This window comes from Diplotaxodon limnothrissa, linkage group LG1 (genome assembly GCF_057381915.1).
Source record: "Diplotaxodon limnothrissa isolate DT_005_m linkage group LG1, D_limnothrissa_male_GT1.1, whole genome shotgun sequence".
Taxonomy (NCBI): Eukaryota; Metazoa; Chordata; class Actinopteri; order Cichliformes; family Cichlidae; genus Diplotaxodon; species Diplotaxodon limnothrissa.
The window spans coordinates 38,762,075-38,783,877 of NC_140596.1; the positions used below are offsets into that span (position 1 = coordinate 38,762,075).

Sequence of the window (21,803 nt, forward strand, 5' to 3'; positions counted from 1 at the left end):
AGCAGTTTATGAGTCACAAACAGGTCCAGTTGGGAGGGAAAATAATTGCTGCCACACAATCCCGAGTAAGTAGCACATGCAGTTACATATCAAGATGTATTGTTATTCATATGACCTTTTTTTAGTAATTTAAAATATGTTTGTGTCTATCTGTGCTTTAGATTTGCCAGAGCATAATATCATTCTTGAAGTTATGACACGCTGGAATTCTCTCTTCTTGATGGTGGAGAGATTTATGGAGCAGTTTGATGCAATCCAGGCAGCTGCTCTGGATCACCGGCTGAGGAAGCCTATGGAGAAGGACAAGTGAGTGAATGACATCAGCATCACTTGTAAGAGCTAAATTACGTCAGTTACCTTTAACATTGTGAATATTTTTCAAGGCAGAGAAGTTTATTAAGTGCATGAAAGTCCTGTACACGTCAACCATGTGTGTGCCAAGTGACAAGTCTCCCACATGCAGCCAAATCATCCCCATCCTGGCCAAGCTGGAGGCACATTTCAGACGATGTGATGAAGACAGTGTTTTCACCTCTTCAATAAAAGAGAAAGTCTGGGGTATTCTGCAGAACAGATATCAGGTATTTGCAGACAATATCAATGCGCATGAAAAATAGGGTTACCTTTTTCAGTATCAGCTCCTATGTTATATCTTGTTTTACTTAAAGGATGAAAACCTTCAGAAATTTCTGAAGGAGGCCACGATGATGGACCCACGTTTTAAAGGCAGGCTAGATGGTGAGGCAGCTACTGACATCTGGGACAGGTTGGAGAAAGCAGCAGTTGCAAATGCCACAGCAGCAGTTGCACAGTATTTTCACTGCATGTGTACAATCTTGTCCTTTTGCATCATGACGTAGTTTCTATGTTGAAGGAATGCTCTTTTACTATCTGTGTGTCCATAGCCTCCCACCGAGGACCCCAAAGCACACAGCGAGGTGGATGATGCAGACATGGACAAGCCAGAAAAATATGTAATTTCAGAGTTTTTCTAACACAACCACTACCACTACATTCTAAAATTGATCTTTATTTATTTTGCAAACCTCACACTTCTTTTTTCGTTTTTCAGCTAAGAAAGGTCCAGAAACAGGGCAGAGTTTCAACAGGCTGCTTCTCAAGCAGGTAGAGTCCCCTCGATCACAGAGCAGGTACAGAAGGAGCTTGAAATATACAAAGCACTGCCAGGAATTCCCTCTGGACAAGACCCTGTGGCCTGGTGGTGGAGTAAGAGGGACACACTCCCCAAATTATCTGCCCTATCAGAAAAATACTTGTGTGTCCCAGCCTCAACGCCTTCTGAAAGAGTTTTCTCTTGTGCTGGGCATGCCATCAGCCAAGAGCGATGCCGCTCCAGAGAAGGCTAATATGATTATCTTTTTGCAAAAAAACAGCTAAACATGAGAGGTTTTTGGACAAAGTTTGTGTTTTTTCCATTGTTTAAGCACTGATTCCAGCCAAGAGTGATATCATCTATGCCCTATAGCTGCAGAAAAGGCTAACGTTGTTAACTTTTTACAAAAAAAACAGCTAAACATGAGAGGTTTTAGGATAAAGTTTGTGTTTCCCATTGTTAAAGCACCGGTTCCAACCAAAGGAGGTATGTTGCATCAACAGAAAAGGCTAACTTGGTTATCGTGTTGCAGAAATAAAGAGACTGCTAAAAATAAAAACACAAGAGGTTTTTGGACAAAGTTTGTGTTCTCCATTCTTTAAGCACCGGTTCGAGCACCGTTTAAGCACCGGCACCAGTTCTAAAGTACCGGTTTGACACCGGTATCGGATAAAACCTAAACGATACCATCCCTAGTTGTGATCTGAGCCCCCCAGGGGAGGTAGAGGTGATGAGTTGTATGCCTCCTTGCTGTTGGCATACAATAAGTCCAATGTTTTATTGTCTCTGGTGTGGCAGGTGACGTACTGGGTGAAGGTGGGGAGAGTGGAGGACAAGGAGATGTGATTAAAGTCCCCAGAGATCAGGACAAAGGCCTGAGGGTGCTGTGTTTGGAGTCTGCTGGTTACAGTGCGCAGGACCTCACAGGCAGCTGCAGCGTTAGCAGAGGGCGGGACATACACAGCTATCATAATCACGTGTGTAAACTCTCGCGGTAGATAGTACGGTCTCATGCTAACTGCTAGCAGCTCAATGTCCTTACAGCATAGCGTCTCTTTGATAGATAAATGCCCAGAGTTACACCATCTATCATTCACAAACACAGCCAGACCCCCTCCTCTCTTCGTACTACTCTCCGTTGTTCTGTCGGCCCGGATCAAATGGAAACCGTCGATGTTTATGTGTGAGTCCGGAGATAGCGCAGTTAGCCACGACTCTGTGAAGCACATCACGCTGCACTCCCTGTAGCTCCTCTGATGTCGGGTTAGAGCTGCGAATTCAGCCACTTTATTGGGGAGAGATCTCACGTTGCCCATAATAACAGATGGAATCGCTGGCTGGTACCTCCTAACCTTACTGCAACGCCCGATCCCAGCCCGAGTGCCACCTCTCTTCCTCTTCACCTCGTGGGGGATGTTGGCTCACTCGGCGGTAGGCAGAACAGCGAAGGCCCCGAGGGCTAACAGCTGATCCCTGCTGTAAACAATGGGAGGTCGGACCTTCACGCACTCTCCGGACACAGATGCCGTAAAAAATGTGATAAAAAACAAAATTGTCCATTGTGGAGTAGTACAGTCCACAATAGAAAAACAAGAACAAGAAACACAATAACAACAAAGAAAGAGAAAAAGGACTCGGTCAGGTCGGTGCTGAGACAACGGGAGTTGTAGATGGCAGACAAGGAGGGCAGGGGGCAGCCGATGATTCTTTGTGCTGTGTTCACCACCCTCTGCAGTCTCTTCCGGTCTGCCTTATTAAAATCCCCTGCTATGATGTGGACGCCATTAGGGTGGACACGCTGGTGAAAAGTGATGGCATTTAGCAGCAGAGGGAAAGCTGTGTTTACGTTAGCGTCCGGTGCTATGTAGACTGCCGTGATTATTGCAGCACTTAGCTCTCTGGGCAAGAAAAAGTGTCTGCACCTCACCATCATGAACTCCAGGTCAGGAGAGTGTTGTTATACCAACCTTCTCGTAGATGCATAGCCCTCCCTCCTCTATTCTTCCCGAAGTCACCATTCCTGTCCCATCTGTGTAGTATGTGGCCTGCAAGCTGCAACGTGGCATCTGGGATTTGTGTGGGTAGCCATGTCTCTGTGATGATAAGGACGCAGCAGTCCCAAACATAACGAGCTGCATATCTAATCGTAGCTGTATATCTAAATCGTCTGTCTTGTGTACCATGGAGCTGGTGTTTGTAAGTAGAGGCTCGGCAGCGGGGGTTTGAGTGGCTGCTTCTAGGGCTGGGCTATATCATACCGTTCACGGTAATACCGGTGTAATGTTGGGCAACGATAGGAAAATGAAATATCGCGATAGAATATGGGTAAAACGCGCATGCGCAGTGCCTTTGTTTACATATGCACATGGTGGCGACGCAGAACGAGAAGAGCGAAAGTGGATCGTTGAATGAAACGGATGAACCAGAACTGGTTTGTAAAAATGCTGCAACTTTAGTGGTGTGGAACTGGTTTAGCTTTCGTCCGTCAGATACACAACAAAGCACTATTTTTGGTAGTGTTTTTTGGAAAATACGGCACACTTAAAATCAATGCTTTGATTTTTCTGAAAGTCGACAGTGCCCCTTATAATCCCGTGTGCTTTATGTATGAATTCTGGTTGTGTTTACTGACCTCGAAACGATTTTATGTACACGGCGCTCAAAAATCTGTCAAACGTTTTAGTACAACTTTGCTAAGCTACGAAGCCGCACCGCTTGATGGATTGTCGGAGCATTACGGCTATCGTAGGCAGGAGCCTCGGGGAGTGATACGTACTGTGCTTCAACATAATATCACCGTATTGTGTGTGTATAACCTCTTTTTAAGTTTTGTGGATATTATACATGGTTATGCTATCGGCCAGTTTCCACTGGAAATGCCTTTTGGTTAAACTGTCAGCAAGGAATTTGCATTTGCACTGTTAAATTTTTATATAACTTTAATGCACATAAACAGCTGCTTGTTTAAGTGAAAATACATGATGCGTTTTTGCACTAATAAAGTTGTGGAGTCGTAAAGTATTTTGTCTCGTGTCAATTATGTCGTCACTAGACAATATAATCGCAAATTTTCAAATGTATATCGTAATAAATATTTTTGGTGATATTGCCCTCCTCTAGCTGCTTCCTCAGCCTAGCCAGTAGTCCAGCCCTGCAGCCTCGCTTTTGTTTCCTCTCTCTTCACCATCCGCGTCGCCTGTTCGACCCGACAACAATCCATGGAGATCCCGTTGGTCTCGCTATCTTGTCCGGAATGTTGTGTGTGCGATGAAAGTCTCAGGAGATGGTCATGTTCATTTGGGAACCGATGTCCAATATGTCCAGACAACTGTAACGTACAGTAGTGTAGGTAGACGAACGTACAATACACGATAAACACACAAATAGACAAAAATAGCACAAATAGGGAGAGCTGCTGTAAGCTGCTGCATCTGTGCGTGCCACCATTACGCAGACGCTGACCTGAGGGCATCCTTCTGGAGGTCAATCACCTCCAGATTCACAAACAGCTTCTTCCTCTGGGCCATTCAGAATAAACACTATCCCACCCCTGCCCACCAACCTCACCAATCTGAGCCACGATCTGAGTAAGCCCCATCACTCAGACCACTCTCACACGGACTTCGAGACTTTTCCTTGTATTGTTTACAAGCACTTTGCAACCTGTTCACCAATGTGTGCCTTTCACTGATAAACATTACCCTGCCTCAGAAAATGTATATATTCCAAATGAAACTGAACAAAGTCAACAAATTTGAAATTTGTTTTCTGTTTTGCTTAAGGTGACACAGTGAATGGGGTTTGTATCTCCATGTGTTTACAACAGGTAGACTTCATGCAAATAACAAGAACACTAACTGTGTTAGCTGGAGAGGAAACGCTAAATAAAGCTAGTTGTAGCCACATAATTAACAATCATAACTGACTTTAAGGTTTAAATCTTGTTGATCTTGATTTAAAATAACATTTACAAAGAAAGAAAAGTAAAAACCTTTTAAATAGGTATCTTACTTCTGTCTGCAGGGTTTTCTCTTATTATTATATCCAACTTGCACAGCTCAAACTATGTCCGTATTCTTATGTGTGTCTATGTGTATGTGTGTGTGTGTGTGTGTGTACTAGAGATGGACATTTTTTATGTCCGATACAGATACCGATATCATAAATTTGGATATCTGCCGATACCTATATGAATCCGATATAGTGTAGTTTTTAATCAATAAAACTGTTTTTTTAATATATTGCTGCATTTTGTGTAAGTTCATACTCAAGTTTAAACCCCCCCACTAAACCCCACTGTGCTTCCACAGGCCCCGCTGGTTTAGAGACTTATTCCCGTTAACGAAGCAAGACGAACAGCAATCGATCGATTTTACTTGCTAGCAAGGGAGGCTGGTCGGAACCAGGCTCTTGGAGCTGAGTGCGCCTCACCTGTTTCCTAGCCAACTTCAAATAAACAGCCTTCCTTGCAGCCTTTTTATTGAATACAGTTACAGTTTACACAGGCACCACTAGAGATGGCACGATACCACTTTTTTCATGTCTGATACAGATACCGATATCATAAATTTGGATATCTGCCGATACCGATATGAATCTGATATAGTGTATTTTTTAATCAATAAAACTGTTTTTTTAATATATTGCTGCATTTTGTATAAGTTCATGCTCAAGTTTAAATAAACAACAACACTAAAGCTATTCTGTTATATCTGTATGTAAAAAATACACTGCACCCAAAATATTTCATAGTTCAACAATACTGATCAATCTAATAAACTTAAACCTACACCATCCTCCCTATTCTGGTTTTTATTAATATTAAGCAACCCAACTAATAGGGTTGCAAACTCCCAGCAAAAAAAAATAAAAAATAGGGAACCACCCCCCACCCTCCACCTCATGATGCTTAATCGACGTAATCAACTTTAATTTGATGCAGTGTGAAAAAAAATGCACAGAAATAAAATATTTTTCAAGAATAATTAAATAGATTCAACATCTTTCTTCAACAAAATTACAGACTGCACAGATGGAAAAAGTACTATAGCTTACTAGGAACAACTAAGCTGTAGTGCCTCTTCACCTCACTGTACAATACCTTGTGCAATACTTTTTGTAAATAGTCAACAGTGCAATAGACTCAATACTTGAAATGTGCAATTCACTTGTATTTTTATTTTTTATTCCTATTTATTCTATTTATCCCCTTTGTATATTTTATTTATATTTGTCTCTGTATTTATATATGTGTGTGTGTGTGTGTGTATATATATATATATATATATATAACAATTCTGTAACTGTAACTTCGGTCGTTGCTGTGCTTTTTGGAAGTCGAATTTCCCAGAGGAACCCACCCGAGGGATTAATAAAGTTCTATCTTATCTTATCTTATCTTAGGGTATATTAGACTTAACAGTTACTATATACAGTAACGGACTTCTATACCTTTTACATGAGATTAAAACTTTGGGTGTAAGATTCAGATAATTATTTAATAAAAGCTAGACATTTTAAATGAGAATAAGAAAGAAATGTATGTCTTTGTGCCCCTTTTTCCTGTTCATGCCCTATCGGCCCCCCTGGCTAAACTTTGCTAGATCCGCCCCTGCACAGTTACCAGCCGTCAGTTACGTAGAAAAGGATCCTGGTGTACAAAGTAATATTAACCTCCTAGGACCTGGCGTCCACATATGTGGAAATCACATTTTGAGTTATTTAGACCAAAATACTGAATTTTGCTGTACAAGGGCCTGATATCCACTTACAAGGACATTATGCTGCTACTGTTCTGTCAAAAATTTAAACAAATATCTGGCACTCAATTTTCATAGAAACAAAAATTAGGTAAAAAAAAAAAAAATCTAAAAATCTGTTTTTACATTCATTGGGCCCCAATATGTCCAAATATCAAACAGAAATGAAAAATGCATGCCGTGGAAGAGTTCGGGTCTTAGGATGTTAAATAAATTCTAACAACAGTGTCACGGTTCTGGGTCGGTTCTACCCAGCATTTTGAGTTCCTTATGTTTTGGTTTATTTTGCATCTTGGAGTGCTTTGGGGTTGTCTGGTGTTTCTTGATTATTTGTGATTTGTTAGTTACTATTTGAATTCTATGTTCTGTTTATTCAGGTTTAAGGAATTGTTGCCTATTGTTTGAGTTGCGTATTATTAGAGTTCCATGTTTCTGTTTACTCGTGGTTTAGGATTTGTGTTCTCATGTTTTGTGTGGGTTCAGTTCCATGTGTCATTTTCTGCCTGTCTGTCTGTCGAGTCTGCGTCTTTGTGTAGTGATCTCTTGTTTCCTGTTTTATTGTGAAGGTCTGCATCTCATGTGAGTGTGTTCAGTTTGCCTCCCTTGTCTCGTCTCGTTAATTACTCCCAGCTGTGTCCACGACCTGTGTGTAATCTCCCTGTGTTTCTCTGTGTGTATTTAAGTCGTGTCTTCTGTCTTTGTAGTTGCTGGTCTGTCTGTGTATCCACCCTGCGTTGTCTGTGTGTTTCCCTGCTGTCAACCGTCAACCGCGTCTGCTCGCTCTCATTCATGTTCAGGTTCGTGTTTTGTAGTCAGTTTGTTCCCAGTATTGTTATTTTGTGTTTAATAAACCACCCTCACACCTTTACAAGTGCCTGCGTTTGGATCCTCCTTTATTTCTCCACACGGCTCACTCGCCGTGACAAACAGCTTATCACGCTTAAACGTGCTGCTGTTGTTCAGCCGCTGGTTTCCGCTTTCTGGTGTGAAGCGGGCAAAATAGAAATGACTAAAAACATGCTGTGAAGTTGAAGATTTATTAGGCTCTGTTTTGAGTTTTTTCAAAAAAGAATTGACATCATATAAGAAAAAAAAATATATCACATATTCAGGACACCTTAAACTAGATTTTTAATTAAGCAGCAAGACAGAACAAAATCAGGGCTGTATCAAGACACGCGGACTAAACCCCAATTCAACGAGACCCAGAACTGATCCGGAATTAAAGCAGGACTACAATGGTTCAAAATCAGGACTACTTAGGATTTAACCAAAACAGAACCAGAATCAAAACTAGATGATAGTAGCACTAAAAATCATCATAGACCTGGGCCCTATTTCAGGAAGCCGGTTTAGTGCAAACTCTGAGTAAGTATTAGAGATGGACCGATCCGATATTACGTATCGGTATCGGTCCGATACTGACCTAAATTACTGGATCGGATATCGGAGAAAAATAAAAAATGTAATCCGATTCATTAAATATCACGAAAGCACCTCACAAAACTTGCAACACGCCGTAACTCACCTCAGAACGTTAGCACGTCGGAGTAGTATGCATCACGTGATAGAGCGGCTGTGGCATGCGGGACCTGTCGGTGGTCTGGATAGCATTTGGAGCTTCGCTAGCAACCCGGCATTTCATCTCCGACAAAGTTATCCCGAGAGAAGTAAAGCAAGTGTGTAAGTCCATCTCTGAATGTTTGTAAAGCATTCCTGCGTTACGCTTAACAAGCGACTGCCTCTCCTGCTGCTACTTCAATCATGAAACTGCTTAACGATCAGCTGATCGGCTTTTCTGTCGCGAGTCCGTGTCTCTAGTTTGTTTTTGGCCCACTTTGCACCAGAAAGAGGAAACCAGCGGCTGAACAACAGCAGCACGTTTAAGCTTGATAAGCTGTTGTTAGAATGTATTTAATATTACTTTCTACTCCAGGATCTTTTTCTACGTAGCTGACGCTGGTAACTGTGCAGGGGCGGATCTAGCAAAGTTTAGCCAGGGGGGCTGATAGGGCATTAACAGGGAAAAGGGGGCACAAAGACATACTTTTCTTTCTTATTCTCATTTAAAATGTCTAGCTTTTAATAAATAATTATCTGACACCCAAAGTTTTAATTTGATGTAAAATGAATAGAAGTCAATTACTGTATATAGTGACTATTAAGTCTAATATATATACCCTAGTAAGCTATAGTACTTTTTCCTTTGGGAAGGTACCATCTGTGCAGTCTGCAATTTTGTTGAAGAAAGATGTTGAATCTATTTAATATTTCTTGAAAAATAATTGATTTCTGTGCAATTTTTTCACACTGCATCAAATTAAGGTTGATTACGTCGATTAAGCATCATGAGGGGTGGTTCCCTATTTTTTATTTATTTATTTTTGTTGTTGCTGGGAGTTGGAACCCTATTAGTTAGGTTGCTTAATATTTATGCTAAGTACTCTTTAAAATACCAGAATAGGGAGGATGGTGTAGGTTTAAGTTTATTAGATTGATCAGTATTGCTGAACTATGAAATATTTTTTTTTGCATATAGGTATAACAGAATAGCTTTAGTGTAGTTGTTGTTTTAAACTTGAGTATGAACTTATACAAAATGCAGCAAGATATTTAAAAAACAGTTTTGTTGATTAAAAAACACTATATCGGATTCATATCGGTATCGGCAGATATCCAAATTTATGATATCGGTATTGGACATAAAAAAGTGGTATCGTGCCATCTCTAGTAAGTATACCCTGAGTTAACGAAAACTCTGGGTTTTCGGTTTCACAAAGCGAGTTCAGATTAATTCTGAGTGAGTTACTATGACGACACACTCCGTGAAGCTAACCTGCCCCCTAGCAGGTTTACTTCAACTAACCCTAACTTTCTCCGCCTCTTTGTCGGAAACCTGACTGTAGGAAGTGTCAGATATGGCGTGCTCCTTCCTTGAAGAGCCAGTAGATGTTGAAGCCCAAATTCTCCGCAGAGCTCTCCGCCGGGAGAGAGTGATTAGAGCGCGTTCGGACATTTTATCATTTCCTGATGATTTTCTGTGTGAACGTTACCGTTTTTCAGCACAATCTATAATTTATTTGAATAACATCCTCAGGCCTAATATTGCTCATGTGACACATCGCGGACATTCTCTCAGTTCTGTACATATTATTTGTATTGCACTTCGGTTTTTTGCAAACGGGAACTTTCTGTATAATATTGGTGACGCTGAGCACGTTTCCAAGGCTACCGTCTGTCAGGCAGTCAGGAATGTTACAGTTGCACTGAAACGTCTCCTGTACTCGTTTGTGGTGTTCCCCGTTCATAGACCCACAAGATTTATCAAAGAGGGATTCCACAAAATTGCAGGTATCAGGATGAACGAAACTTAATTCATGATGTGGTGATATTTGAACTACTACTTAAATTTTACATTTATTCCCACGGTTCCCAGGCGTGATTGGCTGTATAGATGGCACTCACATTCCAATCATTGCTCCTTCAGTAAATGAAGGAGACTATGTGAACAGGAAGTCTTTCCACAGCATTAATGTACAGGTACATAGCTCCCTGTAGCATTTCAAACTAACAAATTATTTCATTATAGTAATGGATGCTAATTTGTGTTCTCTGCACTGTGAAGATCATATGTGATGCTGCCAACATTATCACAAATGTGGAAGCCAACTGCTCAGCCTCTGTGAGTGGTGGTGGTGGAGGACCCCCACCTGTTTTTCAGGCCTCCGCTTTTTTTCTGTTGGCTATAACGGGTCACATTTGAGCATACAGAGTAAACAAATATGTACTTGTAATGTGCTCAGATAATTTCAATAAGTGCTTACAGAGGGGAAATTAATTCAATTCAATTCAATTTTATTTATATAGCGCCAAATCACAACAAAAGTCGCCTCAAGGCGCTTCATAGATACAGAGAAAAACCCAACAATCATATGACCCCCTATGAGCAAGCACTTTGGCGACAGTGGGAAGGAAAAACTCCCTTTTAACAGGAAGAAACCTCCGGCAGAACCAGGCTCAGGGAGGGGCGGGGCCATCTGCTGCGACCGGTTGGGGTGAGAGAAGGAAGACAGGATAAAGACATGCTGTGGAAGAGAGACAGAGGTTAATAACAGATATGATTCAATGCAGAGAGGTCTATTAATACATAGTGAGTGAGAAAGGTGACTGGAAAGGAAAAACTCAATGCATCATGGGAATCCCCCGGCAGCCTAAGTCTATTGCAGCATAACTAAGGGAGGATTCAGGATCACCTGGTCCAGCCCTAACTATATGCTTTAGCAAAAAGGAAAGTTTTAAGCCTAATCTTGAAAGTAGAGATAGTGTCTGTCTCCCGAATCCAAACTGGAAGCTGGTTCCACAGAAGAGGGGCCTGAAAACTGAAGGCTCTCCCTCCCATTCTACTTTTAAATATTCTAGGAACAACAAGTAGGCCTGCAGAGCGAGAGCGAAGTGCTCTAATAGGGTGATATGGTACTACAAGGTCATTAAGATAAGATGGGGCCTGATTATTTAAGACCTTGTATGTGAGGAGCAGGATTTTGAATTCAATTCTGGATTTAACAGGAAGCCAATGAAGGGAAGCCAAAACAGGAGAAATATGCTCTCTCTTTCTAGTCCCTGTCAGGACTCTTGCTGCAGCATTTTGGATTAGTTGAAGGCTTTTCAGCGAGTTTTTTGGACATCCTGATAATAATGAGTTACAGTAGTCCAGCCTGGAAGTAATAAATGCATGAACTAGTTTTTCAGCGTCACTCTGAGACAGGATATTTCTAATTTTAGAGATGTTGCGCAAATGGAAGAAAGCAGTCTTACATATTTGTTTAATATGTGCGTTGAAGGACATGTCCTGGTCAAAAATGACTCCAAGGTTCCTCACAGTGTTACTGGAGGCCAAGGTAATGCCATCCAGAGTAAGAATCTGGTTAGATACCATATTTCTAAGATTTTCAGGGCCGAGTACAATAACCTCAGTTTTATCTGAATTAAGAAGCAGAAAGTTAGCGGCCATCCAGGTCTTTATGTCTTTAAGACATTCCTGCAGTCTAACTAATTGGTGTGTGCTATCTGGCTTCATGGACAGATAGAGCTGGGTGTCATCGGCATAACAGTGAAAATGTATGCTATGTCTTCTAATGATGCTGCCTAAGGGAAGCATGTATAATGTAAACAGAATTGGTCCTAGCACTGAACCCTGTGGAACTCCATAATTAACCTCAGAGTGTGAAGAGGACTCTCCATTTACATGCACAAATTGGAGTCTATTAGATAGATATGATACAAACCACTGCAGTGCAGTACCTGTAATACCTACAGCATGTTCTAATCGCTCTAATAGGATATTATGGTCAACAGTATCGAACGCTGCACTGAGGTCTAGCAGGACAAGCACAGAGATGAGTCCACTGTCAGAGGCCATAAGAAGATCATTTGTAACCTTCACTAAAGCTGTTTCTGTGCTGTGATGAGCTCTGAAACCTGACTGAAACTCTTCAAATAAACCATTCCTCTGCAGATGATCTGTTAGCTGTTTGACAACTACTCTTTCAAGGATTTTTGATATGAAAGGAAGGTTGGAGATTGGCCTATAATTAGCTAAGACTGCTGGGTCTAGAGATGGCTTTTTGAGTAAAGGTTTAACTACAGCCAGCTTGAAGGCCTGTGGTACATAGCCGATTATTAGAGATAGGTTGATCATATTTAAGATCGAAGAATTAATTAATGGCAGGACTTCTTTGAGCAGTTTTGTAGGAATGGGGTCTAAAAGACACGTTGAAGGTTTGGAGGAAGTAATTATTGAAGTTAACTCAGAAAGATCAATTGGAGAAAAAGAGTCTAACTTAACATCAATGGTACTAAGAGTAGCTGTAGATAATATTACATCTGTGGGATGATTACTGGTAATTTTTTCTCTAAATTAATGTAGCCTCTAACTGCAATTGATTTACATCGGACAAACAGACCAAGCACTATGGCTCATAATACAATTACACCTTACCTGTTTGGACTATATTTTTATATTTCATTTTTACTTGCTGCCAGGAACGTTTGGGGCCTGTTGGGTTGCACCTGTGCTCAAATCACATCACAAAATCAAATGTATAAAATAAAAAATAAAATAAAATATAATAAAATAACGTGTTAAATGGGTGTAAATCCCTAGATCAATGTTTAAATTAACACTCACGCATTGACTCTGTCGGCTATGTTTTGCCATGCATGCTCCCTTTCTTTTGCAGCTGAGGCTGTGTTACTTTTTTCCCGCGGAATTTGCATGTTATCGGCATATGCTGCCATCAGAATTTTGGCCTCAAGCGCTGTAAGATACATTGACCGCGCCTTCTTTCCCTCCGTCTCCATGGTGACTCGCTTAATCTGTGCTCCACTAATCAGGGCTTTATGTATCCTCGTGCGCGCGCTTAACTTGGGGTTAAAGCAACTCCGCGTTGACTGAACTAATTGTTATCAGCCTTTCTGAAACCGAATACTCCGAGTTGGACAGTTCGGGGTTACTCAACCCTGAGTATCGTTTTTCACTCTGAGTTTTCTAAACCGGCTTCCTTAAATAGGGCCCTGCACTACACTGACAACACCTCTTTATTGTGGTAACATGAGACTGTATCTTCGAGGCTTGAGTTTTGCGAACCTATCAATGACATTTTCAGGGTCAATATTATTCAAGTATTCCTTTTCCATAGATAATTTGTATAAAATGTCTGGCTCCGCCTCTGGTCAAGTGATCAGTTTGATATCTTTCGTGATACACCGGCATATTTATGTCTGTGAAGGTTCTCAGTCATCCAGGTCATCTTAGTCAAAGGAGCTTGCAAAGAAAAGCGTCTGGACTTCTTTAAGTTGCTTGAAGACGTTTCACCTCTCATCCGAGAAGCTTCTTCAGTTCTAAGGTCAAATGGTGGAGAGTCCCAGATATAAACCTAGTGGGAGTGTCTCCCCCACAGAGGGACAAAAGGACCCCCTGATGAGGACACTCTTTCGAGGATGCCAATGTTCACATTTTGGACAGAGAGGACAGATGGTTTGAAAGAGGAGTGAAAGAAGCCATCTATGTCCACTGTGAGCGACCATCTTTGAACAGAGGCGGGGGTTTACGACACCAACTCTCTGCCATCTATAATCCAGTTTTGAGTTCCCTTCCCAGACGCCTTAACGCCCACTCACATCCTGGGCCATCTGACCTCAGGAATTCGCATGATAAGGTGGGGCCAGGTTTCACAATGAACTCACCTGAAACTCTGGCTGATTGGGACCCACACCCAGTTTCACACCTTGGCTCAGGCGATTAGAGGATCATCAGGGGTTCCTTTTGTCCCTCTGTGGGGGGATTCACCCACTAGGTTTATATCTGGGACTCTCCACCATTTGACCTTAGAACTGAAGAAGCTTCTCGGATGAGAGGTGAAATGTCTTCAAGTAACTTAAAGAAGTCCAGACGCTTTTCTTTCCAAGCTCCTTAGACCGGCATATTTACATTATTTGAACAGTATGAATGATTTGCTTTGGTACCTTGTCGAACTTAAGCTCTCCTCTGTCTGCCTGTCTGCATTTCTCCTACAACAAACTCCTGCACAAGCTGATATCCTCGTGTCATGCTGTTCCCACATCATCATAATAAATGTTGTTCCAGGTTCAACATTGCAAGTGACCAATCACATTGTTATCACTCATACTTTTGTGACTTCGGAAAAAAAAAAAACACTTTAAAAAATAATCTACTTAACTTGTGAGAAACCGCCTCTGCCTGCCGATCCAGTTACTCACCCCCTCCCTTCCTGTGCTGAATCATAGCATGAACGAATCACTCACTCACCCCCTCCCTCCTGGCTCACAGTTTCTTCTTCTTCTTCCTGGTTAGCAACCAATGTTAAGATGCCTTACCGCCCCCTGGTTCACAGCTCAGTGGACATTTAGATGAGAAAATATGTCTTGATGCATTCTCAATCATCCAGGAAAGTAAATCTCCAAAAGTTGATTCTGTTCATCTGGAGTAGCGTTTTGTGGGAGAAACGTTTCGTCACTCATCCAATCACTTCAGTCTCAGCTGACTGCAGGTTTCAATCTTATAAACAGTACATTTGCATAATGACTGAAACCAGCCCACTGAAGGAACAATGGGCTGGGAGGTCAGTTCCTTAATCTTAATTATGCAAATTTTTATGACCATTGATCAACAACCACTGACCAAAACCCACTGATCAAAGGCCATGAATACCATTCACAGAGAGTTGAGGAATGGCTGCCTTTTACCCACTATGAAGTGGTTTGATTACATTAGACTTGCTGTACTTCTCTTTATGCAGCTGTGTTGCATATTCTTGCTTCTGTATTTCAGTCTCAGTGTTATAAAAAAAGTACAAAAGTTTATTTTCAGGTACTGCTCAGCTTTGAAAGTCTTTGTAGCGGGGCGTGGCTTGCGGTGCCGTGCAGGGAAGGTGAACGCACCTGCACGGCATCCACTAGGGCTGTGCGATATGACCAAAATCTCATATCCCGATATAAAACATCTATCATCTGATAACGATATAAATCACAAAAATGTAACATTTTCTATAAATTTTGTGAATCTCGGGTTGCTGAAGTGTTTCCAGCTGGGCGTCGTGTACCTGGAGTCGAGTGTTTTAACCGATGCATGAATTTACACATTTTTAGACATAGGTTATATCGGCTGCTGTTTCCTTTGTGAGTATTTATTACACGGCGTGCTGCGGGGAAAGCCTGTTCTAACGTTTGAGTCTAAGGTTTATTTTTTAGCACCTGACTGCTCCTGTTTGCTTCTCATCCATAAATACTCTGCATACTTTTTCATGTGATTCCATTTATTACGAAAAGTTTAAACAGGATCTTGAGCTTTATTGTGAAAGGTTTATGTGGAAAATAAACAAGCGGACATGCGATGGTTTTACCGTTGTTGTTGCTAACGACAACGCATAAAAACAAGAGCTTGTCTATCTGTAGTATGGTCATATTAAATATAAGAGAAATAGAGAACTTTAATAAATTAATATAGCCACTACAGTGACCATCAAAATGATGAGAAAATATTGCCGTAAACAGTTTATTTTGCGACACCACAAAACAAACGATAGCGTAAAATGAAACGATAGACGTTTTTATATCATTATCCGATATATATCGTTATATCGAACACCCCTAGCATCCACAATCATGCCCTGCCGACTTAAACATGGGTCCTGCAGTGGGGGGGTTGTTGTCAGTGTGTGTGGCTGGCAGCGAGAGAGAGCTGCAGCTAACAGTGTGTGAACAACCAACCATTAATAAAGAGATGCTGCAAAGCATGAACGTGCACCCGGGTCTGCTGTGGGTTTGTTACAGTCTTTTTATGCCCACTTTCACACATACACCGTTTTACTTCCTCCGCTGCACTTCCACATTAGTTTCCTATTTATGCCTCACCCGAGTGAAGTTGCCCCCCCACCTTCTTCAAAACAAACAAAATTGATGTCAAACGTTTGTGCAGCAAAAATGTCATTTGTGCTGCTTTGTTTTTAAGATGTTAATAAAAGTTTCTAGAGGTCTTCCAAGGTCAACCAGCCCCTTTCTTTACCGTGAAAAGGTTGTGAAACATAAACCAGAATTCGGATATTTTTTTTATCATAATCACACTCTTTAACCCTTTGAAACCTGAAACATGAAATAACTGCCAGAAATCTTTCATTTTTTTGATAATAGAGTGTTTGTTGAACCTTTAGACAAAATCTATAAGAATATATCAAATTTTAATATATTTATATATATATCTGTATCACATTTGCTACATAAGCCATATTTTTGCAATTTAGTCATTAAAAATGTGTGATCTAATTTAAATCATTTGTTGAGGGCAAAAAAAAGTCACACTGATGATGTAGAAGTCTCAAAAACTCACAAAAAAACCACGCCGGGCTTTAAAGGGTTAAAGTAAAAAACTAGGTTAACTTATAATAGTTAACCTAAACTATGCATTCTGTCGGAGAAACTTTATTTGCAAAATACAAAACTATCAGAATAATGTGGGCAAACTGGATACATGGACCTGTCAAGCCTCTCAAGTTTAATACAATAACTCCAAAATAATAGCTAGTTTATCATAAACCAGCACAAACATAGCAGTTGACTGACAGAAATTTTGTTAATGTGGGGCGGTGGCTGGTTGACCTTTTGACCTTTAATCTTTCATTAATATCTTTAAAACAAAAGCAGCACAAACGTTTGACATCAATTTTGTTTGATTGATTGACCTTTAGACTGAATGCCTTATATGGTTCACATTCAGAAAACAGACACATTACAACACACTGACATTAACATTTTAAAGAGAACAGTATAGTTGTTGCCTGCAGCAAGGTCAAGTGTACAGAAAACTGACTGACTGATGCTTGGGTATAAAAGGATCCAGATTCTGATCCAGCCCTGTGTACAACAGTGCATTGGAGATGAACCTGCCTGACCCTGCCTGGGTATCATTGACTTGCTGAGATTTTATCAGTGTGTAACAGAGCTGTGGGACGAGCCTTTTTAAGGTCGAATGTGTGTAAGAGTGGGTGGGGTTTACTGTGACACAACAACAAACCTATTTAAGCACAGCTGACCACACGGTGACTCTCCGTGGTATCATTCTGTATGCTCAGTGTGGGTTTTTTTTTTATTTTTTATCAATGCACTCATTTGATAAATGCATGGTTACAGCTGTCCTCTTATCAGACACTATGTGTGTCTGTTAAAGCAACAGAGTGCAAGTATATGAGTTGTGTAGAAATCGTCTGTAAACTGTAGGTACAGCAAATGTCTATTTTCTCTAAACAACTGAGGTGTGTAAAATTGGTTTGGTGGGCCAATTTCAGTAGAAAAGGCGTTTCCATAGCCTCTGGAAATGTTGGAACCTTTCATTGGTAAAGTAAACAGGGGGCAGAGAAAACAAAGGTGTGGCTCCCTTACAGGGAAAAGTAAGTCATAAGTTCATTCCTTGTCTTCTCTTTACAGCAAAATTCCTAAAGCGCCAACAAGAACTTGTCAGTGGAATTACATCGTCTTTTTTTCTCCTGTTATCTGGAGAAGAAAAAAATCCACATTTGTAGACGAAGATGAAACAAAGGTCTGTACGCTACTTAAGTGCTATTTTCTGTTTTCATGTGCATAATCTCAATGGCTTTTCTCTCCTCTTAGGCAGGAAATGGCGGATGATCAGAGCAGAAGTTGGTTTAGGATATCCAGGACTCGGTATTTCGCCATTATTCTGGTAATTGGGGGTGTGTTCTTTATTTACAGCATAAGGGAAATAACCCCAGACTGGAACCCCAAAAAGTGGATGGAAAATCAGTCGTCAAACTTGTGGACTATTTTAGAACGGCAGAAACAAAAAATAATCTCTCTCCACTCTGTGGTTAACGACAGCTCATCAACACATCCTCGAACTAATAATATGACATCGGCACCAGAAGTGAAGACAGAAACTGCAGCGGTCGCTCCTCATGTTTCTCCTGGACCATATTTAGTCGAATACCCTTATGAGTACCACTTCATCATAAATGAGCCACAAAAGTGTGAGCGGGAAAAACCTTTTGTGGTTCTGATGGTTCCCGTAGCACCAAACAATAGGCGAGACCGTGACATCATCCGCAGCACCTGGGGGAACGACAGGGTTGTGCAGGGCAAAGTGGTGACGCTCTTCTTTTTACTGGGGCTAGAGACGGGGCCAGGAGCAGAGCAGGTCCAACAGCAGATGCTTCAGGAGAGCAACAAGTATCACGACCTGATCCAGAGCAACTTTGTGGACTGCTACAAGAATCTCACCATTAAGACCATGGTAATTCTGGAGTGGCTGACTGCGCACTGCTCCGGTGCTTCTTATGCCATGAAGATTGACTCAGACATGTTTCTGAATGTGCACAATCTTGTCAATATGCTCTTGAATGCTCAAAAAACCAACTACATGACTGGACTTGTGACGGGATGGGGTACAGTAGTGAGAGATCCAAGCTCTAAGTGGTACGTACCATCTGACATTTATGCACCAGCTTTCTACCCTGTCTATGCTCTGGGCCTGGGCTACATTATGTCTTTAGACCTCCCTAAAAAGCTCACTGAGGCATCCAGACATGTTAAAGCACTTTACATTGAGGATGTGTATTTAGGGATGTTAATGCACCACCTGGGCATCTCTCCCACTTACCCCCCAAGCGGTGATTACTTCCATGTTTTTCCTTTGGCATATAACCGATGTCACTTCTCCCGTATAGTAGCCACCACAACTCATCCATTCACTAACCGTGTGGACATTTGGAAAGATTTAAAAAAAACCAGGCCCCTGCTGATCTAAGAGAACATAAACAAAGGCTGTATGTTGGAAAATTTTATACTTCCTTTTTTAACTTCCCCCATCTTAAATGTCATTAAAACCTAACCGATGTTGTGCCACTCCATAACTACACACTGTTTTATGCATGAAATACAGTTTATTATTTGTACCATCCGTGTAGCTGACATCTCAGCACAAGTTTTCTATAGATAAAAAAAATACTGAAAACATGAAGCTAGCAAAAGAGAAAAAAAGAAGAAAAAGCAGACACTGATATTTCCATGATAACAATGTCGATGTTAACAGGATCAATGTAGGAAAAAAAGACTCTACAGTCTAATGGACTTTAGTTAATGTGACTTTTGTCTCTTATTTGGTAAATAAGTTACATTATAAATACTCATGGAGAGACTCAGCACTAACCTGCACTGTGTAAAGTTTGTAAAGTGAATCATTGCAATTATCTATATTATTATCGTATATGTGTTATAAACACAATATTGCTGATTTATTTTAAAATATCACAGTACTAAAGTTATTGAAAAATACTATTAAACATTAATAGGAAGTTTTTTAAGATGACTCTGTGTGTGTATATGTGTGTGTGTGTGTGTGTGTGTGTGTGTGTGTATATATATATATATATATATATATATATATATATATATATATATATATATATATATATATATATATATATATATATAAGTATGACTTTGTGCATAATTGTGAGACTCCCTCTTTATAAATTACAAGTTCTGTCAGATCAGGCAGTCACATCTGTTCGTACGATGTTATGAAGCCTGAGCATGTTATCGAGTTACAGACCAACCTTTGTGGCTTCACATTGTATTAAAGGGACATTTTGTAACAGGTCAATATATGATATGATTTGTAGCTAAGAAGATGAAAACACATGATCACAACAAATCACAAGAAAACTATAATAAGCATTAACTGTTGACGTTTGCTGGGCATTCTGCTGTGGAGAAAATGAGTTCAGACATGAATTTCCTCATGTTGCATGTAGAACTGCACTGAAAAAAAAGCAGTTGTATTAGCATGAAAAACATGCACATCTCACGTTTATTTGACACCACTTAGCTACCTAATGTTAAACCAACATAATTATGCAATTTGAATACTAATTTCTACTATTATATCTGTTAAACTGGTATTTAACATGTTTGCAATTTATGAGATCTTATTAATCTCAAACAACACTGACATATTTGACATTTGGAAATCGAATTTCCCAGAGGAACCCACCCGAGGGATTAATAAAGTTCTATCTAATCTAATCTAATCTAATCTAATCTATTACATGCATTTTGTAAATCCTTATATATCCTTATATTTACTAAAAACATCTAAGATATAAATCTTAAACATTTTTTAAATTTTTTTTTATTTAACCTTTATTTAACCAGGAATGTCCCGTTGAGATCAAAAACCTCTTTTTCAAGGGAGTCCTGGCCAAGAGGCAGCACATTTCAAAACAAATACATACGAACAAACAAAGTTAAAATTACACAAAACAATTACACATTATTGAGGCAGTCTGTAGGCCTTTGAGTTTAGTTTTTAAAAACATTTAAAGACATTATAAAAACAGTAAGTACCAAGTATCTATGTTTAAATACAATCCTAAAATAAGCAGCTAGAGAAGCCAGATTTTGGTCCTTGGTTCCTTTGTTGATTATGTTAGTTCCCTTTTTTGCCAACGCTCTCCTCGTCTTTGTCTTTTGTCTTCCGTGTGAAGTCCATCTGTCATTGTGTGTCTTTCCTGCCTGTCTGCATTGATGGTCTCTTGTTTCATGTGCATTCAATACTTATTTTATCTGCCGTATTTGTACTGTCTCGGTCTCCCTTTACCTTTTGTCAGAGCCTGTTCTACCAGAGGTTTCTTCCTGTTAAAAGGAAGTTTTTGCTTCTCACTGCCAGGCGCTTGGTAATTTTAGGCCATTTTATTGATAGGGTTTTCTTACAAAGTAAAGGAAATACTTTGTATCAATAGGTAACTTCACATCTGAGCAGACAAGTATCACATGTGGAGTTCCCCAAGGTTCCATCTTGGGACCCCTTCTGTTTAACATTTACATGCTCCCACTGGCACAGATTATAAAGAACAACAAAATAAACTACCACAGCTATGCAGATGACACACAAATATATATCACAATGTCACCAGGAGACCGAGGCCCTGTACAGGCTCTTGGTAAATGCATTGAGGAAATTAATGACTGGTTGTGCCACAATTTTCTCCAGCTAAACAAAAACAAAACTGAGGTAATAGTCTTTGGCGCCAAAGAAAAACGATTACAGGTCACCAGAGAACTTCAATCTATACACCTAAAAACCACAAACCAGGCGAGAAATTTGGGTGTAGTGATGGATGCAGACCTAAACTTAGAAAAACACATTAGGACAATAACAAAGTCAGCTTACTATCACCTCAAGAATATTTCAGGGATAAAAGATCTGATGTCTCAACAGGACCTGGAAAAACTAGTCCATGCATTCATCTTTAGTAGGCTTGGTTACTGTAACAGCATCTTTACAGGTCTACCTAAAAAATCAGTCAGACAACTACAGCTCATTCAGAACTCTGCTGCTC

The 21,803-nt window shown here is 40.3% G+C and overlaps 1 protein-coding gene and 1 pseudogene across 1 annotated transcript; both read left to right on the plus strand.

Annotated features, from left to right (window-relative positions):
- Window positions 1–220: 220 nt before the first annotated feature.
- On the plus strand, window positions 221–1,398 carry LOC146640181 (uncharacterized; annotated as a pseudogene).
- Window positions 1,399–17,972: 16,574 nt separating this feature from the next.
- Window positions 17,973–19,207, plus strand: LOC146640182 (beta-1,3-galactosyltransferase 1-like). The gene is made up of 2 exons (XM_085351180.1): window positions 17,973–17,983; window positions 18,055–19,207. Exons 1-2 carry the CDS (start codon window positions 17,973–17,975, stop codon window positions 19,205–19,207), a joined length of 1,164 nt encoding a protein of 387 aa, XP_085207306.1.
- Window positions 19,208–21,803: the final 2,596 nt, after the last annotated feature.